Genomic DNA, 18,497 nt, shown 5'->3' with positions numbered 1-18,497 from the left:
TGGCTGCCGTCTGTGGGGTCGCACAGAGTCGGACACGACGGACGCAGCTTAGCAGCAGCAGCAGTACTTACGTATATCTGTTCTATTTATTAGTAGTAAATTAAGTATTACTAGGTTTGTTTTGTTTTTATGGTTCCTATAAAACTGAAGAGTAAATAAATATTGCTTTAAAGTATGTACCTTTTGAAAATTAAGCCTGAATCCAAAACTTAAAAATAATATGTAGGAAGATTAAAATGATAATAGTGTTTGTATAGTAATCTCTAATGATAAATTCAGATTCATTTCCCCTTCAGTATCCTTTCATCTTTAAATGTATATTCATCTTTTGTCCCTGGTATCTTTCATTTATTCCTGTTGAGTTTAGTTTTGTTTTTAATGGACTATCAATCTGTTATCATGGCCCATTTAAGATAGTTTAATGTCTGTTTGCTGCCTTAGAAAGAAATTCTCTTATTCTTACTAAATTTTCTTATTCTCAGGAATTGAGAAAACTTAATTCCAAAATTACTATAGTTTGTAACAATGTTACCTAAACTTTAAAACCTTAATTTGATTATATAGATTTGTGGTGTGATGACATCGTGAAAATTTTATTTAATAAATAAGAGAATACTGGATATTGATTTCTATTAAATGCTGTAACTAGTACACTGCAGTTCAAAACAATCAATTCTTAGGTGATCAGCCTTCTTTATGGTCCTACTCTTATATTCATATATGACCATTGGAAAAACCTTAGCTTTGACTATATGGACCTTTGTTGGCAAAATAATGTCTCTGCTTTTGAAGATGCTATCTAAGTTAGTCATAGCTTTTCTTCCAAGGAGCAAGCGTCTTTTAATTTCATGGCTGCAGTCACCATCTGCAGTGATTTTGCAGCCCAAGAAAATAGTCTGTCATTGTTTTCATTGTTTCCCCATCTATTTGCCATGAAGTGATGAATCCGGGTACCATAATCTTAGTTTGTTGAATGTTGAGTTTTAAGCCAACTTTTTCACTCTCCTCTTTCACTTTCATCAAGAGGCTCTTCATTTCCTCTTTGCTTTCTGCCATTAGGGTGGTGTCTTCTGCATATCTGAGGTTATTGATATTTCTCCTGGCAGTTTGGATTCCAGCTTGTGCTTTATCCAGCCTGGCATTTCGCATGATGTACTCTGCATATAAGTTAAATAAACAGGGTGACGGTAGCCTTGACGTTCTCCTTTCCCAATTTGGAACCGTTGTTCCATATCCGGTTCTAAGTGCTGCTTCTTGACCTGCATACATGTTTCTCAGGAGGGGTATAAGGTGGTCTGGTATTCCTATCTCTTTAAGAATTTTCCACAGTTTGTTGTGATCCACACAGTCAAAGACTTTGGCATATTCAATGAAGCAAAAGTTAGGTATTCTGGAATTCTCTTGCTTTTTCTATGATCCAGTGGATGTTAGCAATTTGATCTCTGATTCCTCTGCCATTTTTAAATCCAGCTTGAACATCTGGAACTTCTCAGTTCACATACTGTTGAAGCCTGGCTTGGAGAATTTTGAGCATTACTTTGATAGCATGTGAAATGAGTGCAATTGTGCAGTAGTTTGAACATTCTTTGGCATTGCCTTTGGGATTGGAGTGAAAACTGACCTTTTCCAGTCCTGTGGCCACTGCTGAGTTTTCAAATTTGCTGGCATATCGAGTGCAGCACTTTCACAGCATCATCTTTTCAGATTTGAAATGGCTCAGCTGGAATTCCATCACCTCCACTAGCTTTGTTCATAGTGATGGTTCCTAAGGCCCACTTGACTTCACCTTCCAGGATGTCTGGCCCTAGGTCAGTGATCACACCATCATCATTATCTGGGTCGTGAAGATCTTTTTTGTACAGTTCTTCTGTGTATTCTTGCCACCTCTTCTTAATATCTTCTGCTTCTGTTAGGTCCATACCATTTCTGTCCTTTATTTTGCTCATCTCTATAGGCTTGTGTACTCTGGACATTACATATAAACATGATCATATAATACATGGTCTGTTGTGACTGTCTTCTTTCACTTAACATATTGTTTTCAAGGGTCTTCCATGTTATGGCATGACTGTACTTCATTCTGTTTTTTAAAAAAATATATTTATTTATTTAATTTGACTGCTCCAGGTCTTAGTTGTAGCATGTGAGATCTTAGTTGCAGCATGTGGCATCTAGTTCCCTAACCAGGAATTGAACCTGGGCTCTTGCACTGGGAGCTCAACGTTTTAGCCACTGGACTACCAGGAAAATCCCAGCACTTCATTCTTTTTTGTTGATGAATAAATTTCATAGTATGGATATATCACACTTTATTTATATCCATTTATCAGTTGATGGGCATTTGGGTTGTTTCTGCCTCTTAACTATTATGAATAGTTACTGTTGTAAACGTTAGTGTACAAATACTTGTGAACATTAGTGTACAAATACTTGTTTGAATACTTGTTTTAAAATCTTTTTTGTATATGCCTAGGAGTGGAATTCCTGGGTCATATGATAATTCTGTGTTTAAACTTCTGAGGAGCTGCTAGATTGTTTTCTGAAGTAACCGTACCATCTTTCATTCTTAGTAGGTGAATGAATGAGGATTCTAATTTCTCCGTATCCTTGCCAGAATTTGTTGTTACTAATTTTTTTTATTGTAGTCATTTTTGTGGGTGAGAGGAGATACTGCCTTTTGATTTTGATTTGCATTTCCCTGATATGTAATAATGTTGAGCATCTTTTCAAGTGCTCATTGGCGACTTGTGTATTTTCTTTGGAGAAATATCTATTTAGACCCTTTGCTCATTTTAAAATTTGGGTTCTGTCTCTGTTAAACTCTCAGGAGTCTTTGCATATTCTAGATATAAGTACCTAATTAGATATATGATTTACAAACATTTTCTTCATTTTGTGAGGAACCATTTCACTATTCCCATCGTTTACATGTTGTTTGCTTTTGAAAAGCTGAAGATAAAATAAAGATATTTGCTTTGTTATGACTCTGATAGTAACTAAGTCAACTTTGTACTCCATAGCCAAGTTACACGAGTTTTATATTTTCTATAGTTATACTGGAATGACTTAAATGATAGATTGAGAAAAGAAGTACTTGGGACATTTTTAATTCTCTGATTTCACATTAAAAAAGAGCAATGCTTCATTTACTTTAAAAACTGTGTGAATGACTCAGTTATTTATTTACCAAAGTAGCAGAAGGGTATATATTTGTAAAGTAATTTAAAGTGAGCTGTATCACCCGAAAGTTGATACCCTTTTTTAGCTGATTGAGATATTGATTACTGTGTTATATCAGCATAGGGTTCTTAACTGGGGCCAGTTGTGCTCACCAGGCGACATTTGGAAATGTCTGGAGATATGTAGGTTGTTCTGCTGGAGAAGTATCTAGCATCTACGTAGCTTCGCTGGTGGCTCAGAATCCACCTGCAATGCAGGAGACCTGGGTTGGGAAGATCCCCTGGAGGAGGGCATGGCAACCCACTCCAGTATTCTTGCTTGGAGAATCCCATGGACAGAGGAGCCTGGCTGGCTACAGTCCACGGGGTCACAAAGAGTCAGACATGACTGAGCGACTAAGCACAGCACAGCAACTAATACATAAGGTTTTATCTTCCTTTATCTCAAGTTTGTTAGATTTTGAATAAACTTAGAAACATTTTCTAACATGTAAACACATATTCCATAGCATTTGCTAACCTTTTATAAGTGAGAATTGCAAATATATCTTGATGATAACTTGAAACTTATTCTCTTTTATTTTTTAATTGTTTCCTTATAGAATGTTTCTCCATCGCAGAGAGATGAAGTGATTCAGTGGCTGGCCAAACTCAAGTACCAATTCAACCTTTACCCAGAAACATTTGCTCTGGCTAGCAGTCTTTTGGACAGGTTCTTAGCTACTGTAAAGGTAAATATTCTAGAATATACTTACATACAACTTCTGTTTTAATGGTTTATATGCCGCACCAGGGGCAATTAGTAGAATATTCTACAAGGTGGAAAGGAATGGAAAACCTTCTTAAAGATAAGATATATATCTGTAAGAAGACATGATGTCTTCTATTATTGCTTTAAGTCTTCAGAAATGTTTCCGATTATATTCTGTAAGTATTCATAGCTTATACTTAACCAATGAAATTTATGTCTTTCTTTTATAGCATTAGTAGAAAGTTTAGTCATCTTTTTAACACGTTGAATACTAGTTGTGAATAGTGAATCAGACTAGAAAAGTACAATAAGCCTATTGCATATTTTTCTGTCACTACTTATTTATTGAATCTCTTTTTTGTAGTTTTCTGAACAGCATATAAGTACTTTCTAGCAGCATACATTTGGAGTATAACAAGATGAAAACTGAACTGTTTTACATAACTTTGGTGTTTTTTTGTTCAGTGGCAGTATTACAAATAAGTTTTATGTTATCCCTATTGGTATATCATTGGTTATATGATGTGAAATCAGTCATGGAGGCCCTTAGCAGATCTAAAGCAGAAAGTCAACATTTATTCAATAGCAAGACATGAAACAAAAAAGCAATTCAGTTATCGTTTGTATCCCTAGGAATATATATATGTTGCAGGAACTATGAGTTCAGTGCTGAGGGTACTGTATTTTTTGTTATTTGGTATAACAAATAGAAGCCAAAGAATTATGGAATGGAAGAATTTGGATGGCCACTCAGTTACCTTTTTATGTTTCAGACTTCTACTTTTGAGAGACTTAAATTATGATGATCCTAATTGCCTGAAGTCTGGGTTAACTGGGATGCCAACAGTTATTTCAGCATCAAGTCCTCCTCCCCTCTCCCTGTTCCCCTGCTGTAGCTAAGCTCCCTTTCACAGAGAAAGATACCATGGGGCCTGATGTTACTAGCATCAGATGCTTACTTAGAGATGGCTAATCTATATTGAAACAATTAATTTAAAATGTATTCATAGTTTAAAGGTGCTTAAAGCAGACCATAAAAGGATTGCAACAAGAATGGAGCCTCAAGTCTAGCTGTGCAGAAAAAGGTGCTATGAACTTTAAAAGTACAGACCTTGAACCTTATCCCAGACCTACTAAATCTGAATCTCTAGTAGGTGAAATCTGAACATTTTTATTTAAATAAAGAAACTACATAGATGATTCTGATGTACATCCAGGATTGAAAATTACTGTCTGTTTAAACAAAAAAAACCCCACATATTTGCTGTTGGGGTTCTTTACAGTACTAAGTTTACTCTTGGTGCCCTTGTTTTGGGGATTTCATTGCCTACCCAGAGTTGCTAACTGTTGGACTGTCTGTAATGAACTCTGATTTCCTCAAGGATATGGAGTTGATACGTTGTTACACAGGGAGAAATAAGAGAACCTGAAAAACTGTCAGAGCCACAAGATCTGACTTCACTTTCTGGATCACTTGTGGTATCTCTGTTAACCTCTGAGACTGTTTTCTCATCTGTAAAGCAAGATATAATATTTATGGCAATGTTTTCTAAACATAATATTCTGATTAATATTAATGATTACTTTAAAATATTGATAGAATTGAACTGGCTTTTATTTCTCATATGGGCTTCCTTGGTGGTTCAAATGGTGAAGAATCTGCTTGCAATGCAGGAGACCTGGGTTCGATCCCAGGTCGGGAAGATGCCATAGAGAAGGGAATGGCAACCCACTCCAGTATTCTTCCCTGGAGAATTCCATGGACAGAGGATCCTGGTGGACTACAGTCCATGGGGTGCAAAGAGTTAGACATGACTGAGCACCAACCCTTTATTTCTTATACAGGAAGAGGGATGGAAGATTCCTAGACTGTATGCTACTTCCATTGAGGCATTGGTTATTGACTGGCCTATTTATTAAATAATTAATCAAGGCTAAACTATCATGATTATTCATTTGGCCACAGCATATAGCTGTGGGATCTTAGTAACCCAACCAGGGATTGAACCCAGGACACGGCAGTGAAGGCACCAAATCCTAATCACCGGACCTCCAGGGAAATCCCTGTCCTGATTATTTAAAACTGAATTGGCAAACTCTTACTCTACCAGTTGGGTAGAAAGTTATTATAGATACGGAAAACAGGCAAACTCGAGCCCTCCTAAGGGTGTCAAATCTAAGAAAGATTTTCCCCACCGTGATTGATTCTGTATATATTTAGGAGCCTTTCATTCTTATCATGGATTTGAATATATAATTTTTTGGGTGAACGTTTAATTAGAAAATTTGCTAGCATGTCACTTTGTAAAGTATGCAATATAATAGCCTTCATTTTATATTCCTTTCTTAATTCCCCTAACATCTTGTATGTTAATCTTAACTGATATGACAGATAAAATAAAACCAGCTTTAAAAATACACAAATATATTTTTAATTGGGGGAATTTTATAAGTAAAAAAATGTCTTCTAAAATCAAGCTCACCTCTGATGGATAGAAATTAGCTTTGGCTAACTAGCATTGGTTGAACTTGGAAGAGAATGATCTTAGTATTTCCGTAGAGTGTGTAATATGGCTGGGGTTATAAGTTATCTCTGATCCTAGAAAGCAGTGAATGAAAGCCAGATTAATTTGAATTCCACAGGGTTGTGTGCATACTTGCCTCGTCTGCATATCTAGTTTCCAAAAATAAACTCTTTTTAACTTTTTGACAAATCACTGAAGTTGTTTTTTCTCTCTTCCTTGTTTTAGGCCCACCCAAAATACCTGAGTTGTATTGCAATCAGCTGTTTTTTCCTGGCTGCCAAGACGGTTGAGGAAGACGAGGTAACTTTTCAAGATTAGTCATGTCTCTTTGTTGAAAGTTTTATCCGTTTATTAGCTTGTTTTCTGTTTACCAAAACAAAAACTGAAAAAACGAGTTAATTTTTTTCTGTCCTGCCCTCCCTGCCTCCTCCCCTTTTGCTTTGTCTAGAGAATCCCAGTACTGAAGGTGTTGGCAAGAGACAGTTTCTGTGGCTGTTCTTCTTCTGAAATTCTGCGGATGGAGAGAATTATTCTGGATAAGTTGAATTGGGATCTTCACACAGCCACACCATTGGATTTTCTTCACATTGTAAATTCACCTGAAGTCTTTCAATTTCCTACTTGAGTATATAGTCCTGTTTTAGTAACTTGAAAAGTAGATTGCCCACTCTTTTGGCGGGGACGGGGAGCTGCACTGAGTCTTTGTTGTTGCTTCAGCTTTTCTCTAGTTTTGGGGAGCAGGGGCTGTAGAGCGTGTGGGCTCAGTAGTTGTGGCTCCTGGACTCTAGAGCACAGGCTCAGTAGTTCTGCTGCACGGGCTTAGTTGCTTTTACAGCATGTGGGATCTTCCCAGAGATCAAACCCATGTCTCCTGTATTGGCAGGCAGATACTTTACCCCTGAGTCACCAGCGAAGTCCTTTTTTTTGTTGTTCTGATTTTTAGGAAAAGGAAAATTACTGCAGTTAGCCAAGGAAAAAGTAGAAATTAAGATATATGTCAAATCACTGAAGCTAAAATTGCAAACTTAGAAATTGAGTAATACCTGAGATTACATGAACTTCTGTACATAGCTTATCTAGACATTTAAGTAACTAGAATGATGTTCTTGTGATTTAATTTTAATTTTTTTTTTTTTTTTTTTAGTTCCATGCCATTGCAGTGTCAACTAGGCCTCAGTTACTTTTTAGTTTGCCCAGTCTGAGCCCATCTCAACATTTGGCATTCCTTACCAAGCAATTACTTCACTGTATGGCCTGCAGCCAACTTCTGCAGTTCAAAGGATCCATGCTTGCCCTGGCGATGGTTAGTCTGGAAATGGAGAAACTCATTCCTGATTGGCTTCCTCTTACAATTGAACTGCTTCAGAAAGCACAGGTAGGTGTCAGTCTAATTAAATGGCATTCATTTGTCTCTTACTGGGAAAATAGGGTTAGCAGATAGTTATAAAAGTAAGATATTTTTAATCTTGTAATGGCAGCTTATTTTTAAGGGCAGACGAAGTATTATTACACACTTTAAATGTATAGGTTAGACGTCTTTTTTTCTCTTTTAAAGCCTAGACAGTATTTTCTCGATTCTTTTCATCCCTCCTCTAGGTGGTGGTGGTTGTTTAGTCACTAAGTCATGTCCAACTTCTTTGCAACCCCATGGATTGCAGCACTAGGCTTTCCTGTCCTTCACTATCTCCTGGAGTTTGCTCAGAATTCATGTCCACTGAGTCGGTGATGCTGTCTAACCATCTAACCTTCTAGGTTGCTGAAAATCTTAATCTTAAAAGATAACTAAGATTCTTGCTAATATAGTCTCCATTGATTTTGTATGAAGAACCTTACTACCTATTAGGCTTCATTACAGTACTTCTGTAGTTAACTTATTTTTTTTAAAAGATAAGGCAAAAACATAAACCGCAAGAAGTTGCTTTTTAGACAAGCAGATAATTTATTGTTGGCTAGAGAAGGAAGTACTTGGCAAATAGAAAGTATATTCCTGAAGTTCCAGGACTTTCTGAAGTAGTTGCCTAAGGTTGGTGAGTAGCTTTATCTGCAAATTGATATAAAATGTTTGAGGTTGGTTAAATTTTTATCAACTATCTATATAAAAACTAAAAATTTAGTGGAGAAAATTCTCATTCAAATGAAAATTTGAAATTCAAATGAAAAGTTAATAATGGTTACTCTGTTAGCAACTATTTGGAGAGGATCCTTACTGGTTCTGTTCATGGCATTAAATGGAACCTACGAGTTTAGATCTGCTGCAAACCATACCCCTTAGCCAAATGAGTCCCTAATAAGACTTTTGAGCCTACTTTCCCTTTTATATGTCCCTGTTTATTCTCATTTGGCAATAGTTATTCTGATTTGTTTTATTAAATTTTATTTAGAGAAGAGACTGCTAAATTCTGAGCATAAAAACATTATGTAATATAAAAACCAACTTCAGCAAACAGCTGCAATCTTTGAGTTGATAAAACTTATTAAAGAATACTATAAAATAAAAATGAGAATAATACTTGAATTTGGTATTTTGTAAGACAGTAACAGTTGATAGATACAAGCTGTAAAAGCTAACAGACCAAAAAAAAGTTAGCAGACATATAAAATATACTTTAGGGCAGCCTCTCAGCTCTGAGAATTTCATGCTTTAGTTTGTGAGCAGAGAAGAGCTATCTTTTCATAAAAAGAATGATGATAATAGAGCAATATATCAACTAGAGCTCTATTCCTCTTAGCTGTGTTTTATTCTGCTTTAGCATAGCCCAGCTTGTTCTCCTTCCCTGGGACCCATGATATTAGTGTAATACAGGCTGTTTCTCCATACACAAGGAGATACCTTCTTTTACTTGCATTTGTTACATTGAAATAATTGAGAAATGTTTTTTTCTATTGAAATAATGCTATAATGAAAATAAACCCTGGGAGATAGTTGCTAGTTAGTGAGAATTTTTAGAAAGTAACATCAAAAACTACCACTTAAGGGAATAGTGTGACACAGAGCACTTACTTTGCCTACCTTGAGTGTTGGAAAAGGAAATTGAATGTTAATCATTTACATTAGACTCTGGAAGTGGGGGAAGGGACATTAAGAGAACCTCCTACATTTTTCATCTTTATTGGAATGAAGGACATAGCTCTAAATGCCTCCATGACTTTGTTTCTGTGCCTGTTTCCAAGTTAGTGCAGAGAAAATTTGCTATGTGAAGAGTTACTAGCACTGAGAAAGGACAAGCTTTGAACCGTAAATAAGAATATTGTAAATAACATGTATATTCTGCAGCTTTGATGGCTTGTTCTTTGCTGAAGAACATTAGAGAATATGCTTATTCTCTATTGTAAGTCTTCTGGTGCTAAAAGAAAGTGTTCACCAAAACTGTTCTCCCCAGGTATTATTATAAGCTTGGAATTTGAAGGAACCTTCTTAAAAATCAGATTATTCAAACTCTTTATTTTATAGCTGCAGCGCAGAGAACTTGGGATTTTCTCAGAGACACACAAAACTTGGTAGTAAAGAAAACTAGAAAAACCCCAGTGCTTTATCTATACCATAAAAATCTTGAAGATTGTAGTCCAGTGGTTTTCAGTGTTTTCTTTAGAAATAGAACTCTTCCTCACCCGCCTCCCCCCAAATCTTGTACACGTACAATTCCCAAATCCTAAATAGTAAAGTATTACTTTGTAATATGTGTTTGGGGCAGAAGCCTATCAGATGCAGTCCTATTCAACATGGCCTCTTCTCTTTCATAAGCTGTTTGGACATAGTTTGAAAACCACTGTTCCATTGTCTTATATATGTATATAGTTATGTTACATTTATTGAGAAATCTATGGTCAAGGTATTGGGGATACAGTGATTCCAAAAAAAGTCTCTGCTCCATGTAGTAGTCAAGTTATAATGAGGAAGACAGTTAAAAACACACATAAGATCACAAAACTTCAGAGAGTTTGAGACTTGGTCTTAGCAATTCTCTGAAATCTTAGTGGCCCAAATCTGTGCTTAGTCGCTCAGTTGTCTCCAACTCTTTGCAACCACATGGACTGTAGCCCGCCAGGCTCCTCTGTCCATGGGATTCTCCAGGCAAGACTACTGGAGTGGGTAGCCATTGCCTTCCCCAGGCCCAAATATGAGTGGCTCCTTATTCTTTAAGACAGTTATTTTTGCTAAGTTCATCTCTGTTCACATAGGAACACTACGTCTAGTATCTTTGTAATTAGACCTGTGACAAAGCCATAGTAATATCAGATACTCCTCCTGGATTTCTAGTTGTTGTATAGGAAGTTCTTGCATCAGATTGCTAAGATGGTACCGACATTACTTCTGACATGTTTCCCAGTGTCGTGGTTTGAGAGGACTGCTATTGGTCCATCACAGGCGTCCATGCTGTGAGGGGCCCCATTGTCAGCAGCTCTGCCTGTGTTCCCTCTGGACTTCAGACAAAGTACAGGGAGTGTTTCCTGGTTTGAAAGGCAAGCCTTCTCTTGTCTTTTCTAGTCTCCTCACCCACTCTACTGCCACATCACCACCCCTCTTACCTCTTATGCTACCTTTTGGTCATCATTTTGAGCTGGCCAACCCTCTTTCTTCTTACTCCTCTCATTGTTCTGTTTCTGTGGCTGTACTCATGTTCTCCTCTGATTGATGCCATCTGCCTTGATAATCTCAGGATGTTAAATCTCCCCAGATGAGCTTGGTGGTCTTCCTGTCCCTAAAGCGATAAAGCATCTGCCTGCAATGCAGGAGACCCGGGTTTGATCCCTGGGTTGGGAAGATCCCCTGGAGAAGGAAATGGCAACCCAATCCAGTATTCTTGCCTGGAGAATCCCATGGACAGAGGAGCCAGGCGGGCTACAGTCCACAGGGTCGCAGAGTCAGACACGACTGAGCAACTTCACTTAACTTTAACTTCCTGTCCCTAACCAAGGTCCCTAGTCAAAGTATAAGTTTACCTCTGTGGTGTAGTGTTAAGAGTATGGAGTTCAAGAAGCAGGCCCTCCCCACCAGGTCTTCTAGTCCTTCCTGAAGGTGCCTCGAGTCTGACTCCTTATGGCACTAGTGTTTTCAGGGCTTTGGGTCCATCTGAATCAGTTACATAATGCTATTCCGATCCCCCTTTCCCATCAGTAACCTGTTCGGCTGTCTGCTCTGTAAATGTTCAAGGCTATTTGCCTTACCTCCTTGGTAAGCTGAATTACAGTTCTGTTTGTTTTTCTAGCAAGGGATACTTGAAAATAGTTACCCTTGAGGGAGATGGTCGTCCTAAAAAATAACAATAAATGTTCTCTTGACACTCTGCAACTAGAACATGTTCATTTTAAATCATTCTATGAGTTTCATTAGAGAACTTGTCTGGTGTCTAAAGTTGCAGTAATTCCAGTATATATGCTTATTTTGTTTCTTCCACTGTATCTTAGCAAGGGCCATATTTTATTTTCTTAGAACAAACTCAGGTTGCAATAGAAGGAATTTATGTTGATGAATTACTTTGGACAGAGGATTTAATTTGGGTAGACCATCATTAGATGGTCTGTGTGTGCTTGCATGCTCCGTTGTGTTCAACGCTTTCTGACCCCTGGATATAGCCTGCCAGGCTCCTCTGTCCATGGAACTTTCAGGGCAGTACTGAAGCTGGTTGCCGTTTCCTACTCCAAGGGATCTTCCGGACCCAGGGATCACACCCGCCTCTTGTGTTTCCTGCATTGGCAGGCAGATTCTTTACCACTGCACCACCTTGCGAAGCTTCATTAGGTGGTAGCAGTTTGTAAAACCTTCAGTGTCTTTCTAGCCCTGTTTTCTGCCAGTCCTCACATTTACTTACTACTTCCACAGAGAAAGTTTTTAGTGACACAGTCTTCTTTTTACTTGAAAAACATGTTTTTCTTCAGGCTTCTTCTGTGATACTATGCCCAGTGACTAAGGCATTAGAATATTTGTGATATTTTTACTTTTCTCGGCCATTAGTGTCATTCATTTGTTGAAGAACAACAGAATAAACTGGGTACTTACTTTTTAGACATAATTTTTTTTACACTGTAGTCTTCTTTCCATGTCCCAATTCCTTTTTCTCTGTTACCTGTCTTTTGGAGGCTATTTGAAGAAGTGGGGTCCTGGCCTGGAGTACCAGGTGCCTTAAAGAACTCTGAAGCCCCATCCCTCTCCTGTGTGCTTTGTTCCACTGTCTTTGTTTTTTAATTTGGCTGCACTAGGTCTTATTTGCAGCATGTGGGATATACTTCCTTCACCAGGGGTCAAACCCAGGCCTCCTGCACAGTCTTTTTAGCCATTGGACCACCAGGGAAGTCCCATTCCACTGTTTTTAGCATGGCTTAGCTTGTTTCACATCCCTGGGACATGATAAGCCTTAGCCTACAGTTATAATCTTGAAAGTTATCATATAACTTTTTTTGTTTTAAGAGAAAATAAATTCTAATACTAGTTAATAATATCTTGCCTGTTAGGGTGTTAGCTAGAGCCTTTCAAACTAGGGGAAAAAAATTGGTGAACAAAATACATATGAAAAATGGTCATTTTCATATGTAGTTTCTGGTAATTTCAGACACTGTTACATTTGTACATGATGACTAACACTAGCCTCTCATCTTTGTATACTTTCCTGGGTAATAGGTAATGAGTTTATTTTAATGCATTTTATGATTATTTAAAAAATTTTTGGCCACACCACCCTGTAGCATGTGGGACCTTAGTTCCCCAACCAGGGACTGAACTGTCACCCCCTGCATTGGAAGGTGGAGTTTTAACACTAGACTGCAGGGGAAGTTCCAGCAAGGAGTATATTTAGAGATAAAAAGTTTTGTCACCAAATATGTTCTTGCAGAGCATGTTATTTTCCTTTATTTTCTCTGTGGTGTTGCAAAGTCATACTGTGTGCTACAGGGTTTTTTAGGTATGAATAAGAATTGGTTGAGAAATGTCCAAAGATACCTATAGAATACATCAGCCTGAAAGTGATCGCTGGTAGTTAGTCAAGATAGACTTCCTGGAGGTGGTGGCAGTTAGCCAGACCTGGAAGGAATACATAATACAGTTTCAAAAGGGTAAAGTAAGAAAGGGCAAAATTTGTGCAGAGTAGAGAGCATGTTTGTTTGAAAGGAATACAGACCATAAATTGGGATATGTTAGGAGGAAATACAGAGAAGGCAATGGCAACCTACTCCAGTACTCTTTTGCCTGGAAAATCCCATGGACAGAGGAGCCTGGTAGGCTGCAGTCCATGGGGTCGCAAAGAGTGGGACACAACTGAGTGACTTCACTTTTACTTTTCACTTTCATGCACTGGAGAAGGAAATGGCAACCCACTCCAGTGTTCTTGGCTGGAGAATCCCAGGGACGGCGGAGCCTGGTGGGCTGTTGTCTATGGGGTCACACAGAGTTGGACACGACTGAAGCGACTTAGCAGCAGCAGCAAGAGGAAATAAGACTGGAAAGGCTTCCCAGGTGGCACAGTGGTAAAGAATATGCCTGCCAATGCAGGAGACTCAGGTTCGATCCCTGAGTCAGGAAGATACCCTGGAAAAGAAAATGGCAACCCACTCCAGTATTCTTGCCTGAAAAGTTCTGTGGACAGAGGCCTGGGGGCTATAGCCCATGGAGTTGCAAAGAGTTGGACATGACTGAGCACACAGCTCACACAAGACAGGAAAAGAAGGTTGGGTCAGATTGTGGAGAGCCTTCTTAATTCCGAACTAAAGAAGTAGATTATTTCTGGTAGGCACTTGGGGTGCTGAGGAATTAAATAGAGGAATTAATTTAAATTTGTGTTGTATAGGAATTTTGACTAAGGCTATAATTGTAGGGAAAGTAAGGCAGAAAGAGACTAATTAATTTAATTAGACTCTATCACAAGATTTTGAAGGCCTTCCATGTAGTCATTGGTGCTAGAAACTTAAATAAAAATCAATATGATACAATGGCTACCTCTTGGGATCTTATAGTCTGTAGTAGAAAAGCGTAAATGGTTAAATAGATTATTCTAACACAGTGTGGTAAGTATGATAACAGCTTGATACAAAAACGGATGATCCTGGGATTTGGGGTTTGGGAGGGATAAGGGAAGTCAGGGGTGGCTTCAAAAAGGACTGATACCTGAATTATTCTGAAGGATAAGAAGGAGTTGAATTATCCTGAAGGATAAGGAGTTAGTGAAACTTCCTCATTAAACAAAAATCTTAGCAAAAATGTTTTTTGCTAGTGCTGTCAAGCCTGCTATTTGCTACAGAAATACAACTTGTGAAAGGTTTTCATTTACTCTGTTTAAAAAAAAAAGTTGTTCAAAAATTCTTAGACAGCCTTCCCCATCCCTTATTTAAATTTTTTCTTGCCTCTGGCTGCTTCTCTAAATTCTTAATGGATTTTGTTTATCTGTACATTGAATGTTAGTCACTTAATTGTGACTGACTCTTTGCAACCCCATGAACTGTAGCCTACCAGGCTCCTCTGTCCATGGGATTCTCCAGGCAAGAATACTGGAGTGGGTTGCCATTTCCTTCTCCAGGGGATCTTGAACCTGGGTCTTCTGCATTCCAGACAGATTGTTTGCTGTTAGAGCCGAAAGCATGTGTATGTATGTGTGTGTGTCTGTGTATATAGATACACACATATATAATATGTATCTTTATAATATATATATATATAAGGGAGTATATATATTAATATCTAATCATCTGTATTTTGGTCTTCACTAAAGACGTTGGAGGAGGCAAAGAGGGTGAGGTGAAAGGCCTTCTGGACAGGGGAGATAGCCTGAACAAAAAGCAGATGTTAGATATATATCAGTGAAAAAAGAATAATTTCTACTTTCATGAAGATGTCCAGCATATAATTGCAAATAGAGAATTCAAGTTCCAAAGTGGTTTATATTATAAATACAGATCTGGACACACATTCTAAAAATGATGGGTTAGGCTGGAGGAATTAGATGAGTTGGAGGTAAAAGATGTGAGGAGAGAAGCCTTGGGGGACGGGGCATGAGGAGAAAAAGTGGCTAGCAGAAAGGACAGAGCCACCTCCACTGATTATTTTTCTTTCTCGCCTGGCTCAGATGGATAGCTCCCAGCTGATCCACTGTCGGGAGCTTGTGGCACATCACCTTTCTACTCTGCAGTCTTCCCTGCCTCTAAATTCCGTTTATGTCTACCGTCCCCTCAAGCACACCCTGGTGACCTGTGACAGAGGCGTGTTCAGATTACACCCCTCCTCTGTCCCAGGCCCAGACTTCTCCAAGGACAACAGCAGACCAGAAGTGCCAGTCAGAGGCCCAGCAGCCTTCTGCCACCATCTCCCAGCTGCCAGTGGGTGCAAGTATGCCTCTGCCAAACGCAAAGTGGAGGAAATGGAAGTGGACGACTTCTACGATGGGATCAAACGGCTCTATAACGAAGATAACGCTTCCGAAAGTGTGGGTTCTGTGTGTGGCACTGATTTATCACGGCAAGAGGGACAGGCTTCTCCTTGTCCACCTCTGCAGCCTGTTTCTGTCATGTAGCTGCAAGAGTTACCTTCAAGTGCAAACTAAGGTAGACGACTCGGGATGGGAGCATGGAAAACCAGGATAGGCTACGTAAGGTATATATCTTTTCAGGCTGATTTGAAATGAGCCAGAGGAAAAAACCCAGTTGATTTGTATGACTAATTATAATTCAACAATATTTAAGCACTTAAAGACCAAAAAAAAAAGTCTAAAGATCAAAAAAATTTTTAGTAAAAAATTCCTTTGTAGTATTTGTCAGTTCTACCCTTTTCTCTGCTAAAATGTAACGTGTAGATTGCCTTGTGTCAGAAACTCAGTGTTTTTTTTTAAATTCCAAAATTCCTAGCTAGCAAACCTTGTCCCAGAATCCTGATTTAATTTTCTTCTTGCTTTTGCTTGCTTCTTTGAATACTAAATGAATTTTATGCATGTTGATCTATGGCCTGTTGATGAGGAAACCCTCAAAGTTTATTTTTAGCAATCTAGTGAACAAATTATTTCAGTGTGACAGCCATGTTTAATCCATGATTCAAATACAAATTAATCTGGAAAAGGTACTTCAAAATTGCCCCATATGAATCAGGTGGTAAAAAGGACCCCTGTTACCATTGTTGATTTTTGTCTCCTTTCAATTTCTAGAGTTTGAAAATAAAATTATTTTCAGTTTTTGTTTATCTTAAATTGAAGCTTAAAAGTGGCACGTGATTAAGACACTCTTAGGTTTGTTGAAAGGATTTTTGACATTTGTATAAAAATTTGTGATAAAGACTATATCGAGGTGCTCACTAAAGAAACGTAACAGCTAAAGTTAGGTTTTTTAAACTGCTCAGTTCACTCATTTATAATCAGCAGGAGAGACTCTCTAGATGTTGGGGCAGCTCTGTGATTGGGATCTGTAACATGTATTAACTGAATTCAGTACCCTAGTTTTATGTTAAGCCATTAGGATTTTTCTTGATCAGTTAACCCCCTGCCTCCCCAGCCTACTTGTATTTCTTGATCAGTTAATCCCCCTGCCTCCCCAACCTACCTGTATTTCTCTTAATGACTTCTGGATTCTGAGCTCCCTGTGCAGTCTGAAGAAGGTATTGCAGTCAGAACCATGTACTGATGATAAAAGCCACTGGTAGCAATAAATGTTGTCCTTAACCTTTTTATCTTTTTTTTCTGCTCGTGAAGAGGTACAAATTCTTGATTGGTTAAGCATTGCTATTTCAACTATAAAAGATGATAAAAATACTAATATGCTTGCGGAAAATAAAACAAAGGGGGGAATTAAATGTGACTGAGTTTAGGGTTTGACATTTTTCCTTCCTTATATTTTCTAACTGGTGGACTGTGACCTTCCAAACAATAAATTCTTAGCTTAAGGAACTGTGAGGGCAGGCATTTCCCTTGTCTTGATAACCTGTCATTTTTAACCCACTGATTTTGCTCTGGTTTAGCAGACCACAAGTATTCTCCAGTCTGCATTTGACTTTTAAATTCTTGTGGTAGGGTTGGCTACCTGCTACAGTCCAATCAAGGGGGAAATGTCTCCTGACATCGAAGTACAAGGGAGTGAATAGGACAAGGTTCAGCTTCTGACATATCAAATATAAAGCTTTCCAATATCATGAAGTTTTGTTGAACATGTAACTGTAACTTCTAAAGACTCAAATTATTGAAATTAGTCTATAAGCTCTTAACAGGAGAATGTCTCGTAAGCCTATTAGTATTTTGAGGTTTGGCCACTAGATGGTGCTTTTAGAAAAACCATCTTTTTAAGTTTCAGGAGAAACTGGGCTTACTGTGACGGAATGAGCAGTTTAAGCCCTCACCTCTTGTTGCTAAACATCAGCATCATGTGCAGCTGTAAGTTCACATCACTTAAGCCATGGGAGGCCTGTGCACGTGGGACTGATGGGAAATTACCAAGATCTGCCATGCTGGGACTTAGATGTGGCTAAGTATGTCTCAACACAACAAAAACATTCTAAAAATTAAAGATCGTAATGTTTGGTTAAGTTGTTTGGTCCTGCACCCTAGAAATACGTTTGGGAATACTTGAAAATAGCCAAGTCCCAAAAGCTTGCTGCTTTTATTTTCAGTTGGATTTGACCGATCATAGGACAGAAGGCGATGGCGACCCACTCCAGTACTCTTGCCTGGAAAATCCCATGGATGGAGGAGCCTGGTAGGCTGTAGTCCGTGAGGTTGCGAAGAGTGGGAAACGACTGAGCCACTTCACTTTCACTTTTCACTTTCATGCATTGGAGAAGGAAATGGCAACCCACTCCAGTGTTCTTGCCTGGAGAATCCCAGGGACTGAGGAGTCTGGTAGGCTGCCGTCTATGGGGTCGCAGAGTTGGACACAACTGAAGCGACTTAGCTTAGCAGTAGGACAGAAGATGGAAGTATAGGCTTAAACGTGGTAAAGCTAGGAACAAGGAGTTAAACTGACAGCTTCCCCTCACCGTATTAAGAAGTTTACAGACCTTCCTCTATTTACAACAGAGTTAAATCTTGATAAACTCATAAGTTGAAAATATCCTTAAATCAAAAATGAATTTAGTGCACCTAA

The 18,497-nt window shown here is 38.4% G+C and overlaps 1 protein-coding gene across 2 annotated transcripts in view; it reads left to right on the top strand.

Annotated features, from left to right (window-relative positions):
• The window catches only part of CCNI (cyclin I), a 38,777-nt gene extending 21,688 nt beyond the window's left edge, over positions 1 to 17,089 (top strand). For both annotated transcript variants that reach the window (XM_027544835.1, XM_027544836.1), the window contains 5 exons: positions 3,782 to 3,910; positions 6,681 to 6,755; positions 6,904 to 7,044; positions 7,600 to 7,830; positions 15,506 to 17,089. In XM_027544835.1, coding sequence (XP_027400636.1) covers positions 3,782 to 3,910; positions 6,681 to 6,755; positions 6,904 to 7,044; positions 7,600 to 7,830; positions 15,506 to 15,949 — 1,020 coding nt within the window. In that variant the 3' untranslated portion in view covers positions 15,950 to 17,089. The remainder of the gene's footprint in view (positions 1 to 3,781; positions 3,911 to 6,680; positions 6,756 to 6,903; positions 7,045 to 7,599; positions 7,831 to 15,505) is intronic.
• The last annotated feature ends 1,408 nt before the right edge of the window (positions 17,090 to 18,497 follow it).

This window comes from Bos indicus x Bos taurus, chromosome 6 (genome assembly GCF_003369695.1).
Source record: "Bos indicus x Bos taurus breed Angus x Brahman F1 hybrid chromosome 6, Bos_hybrid_MaternalHap_v2.0, whole genome shotgun sequence".
Taxonomy (NCBI): domain Eukaryota; kingdom Metazoa; phylum Chordata; class Mammalia; order Artiodactyla; family Bovidae; genus Bos; species Bos indicus x Bos taurus.
This window is presented reverse-complemented; position numbering and strand designations above follow the sequence as displayed.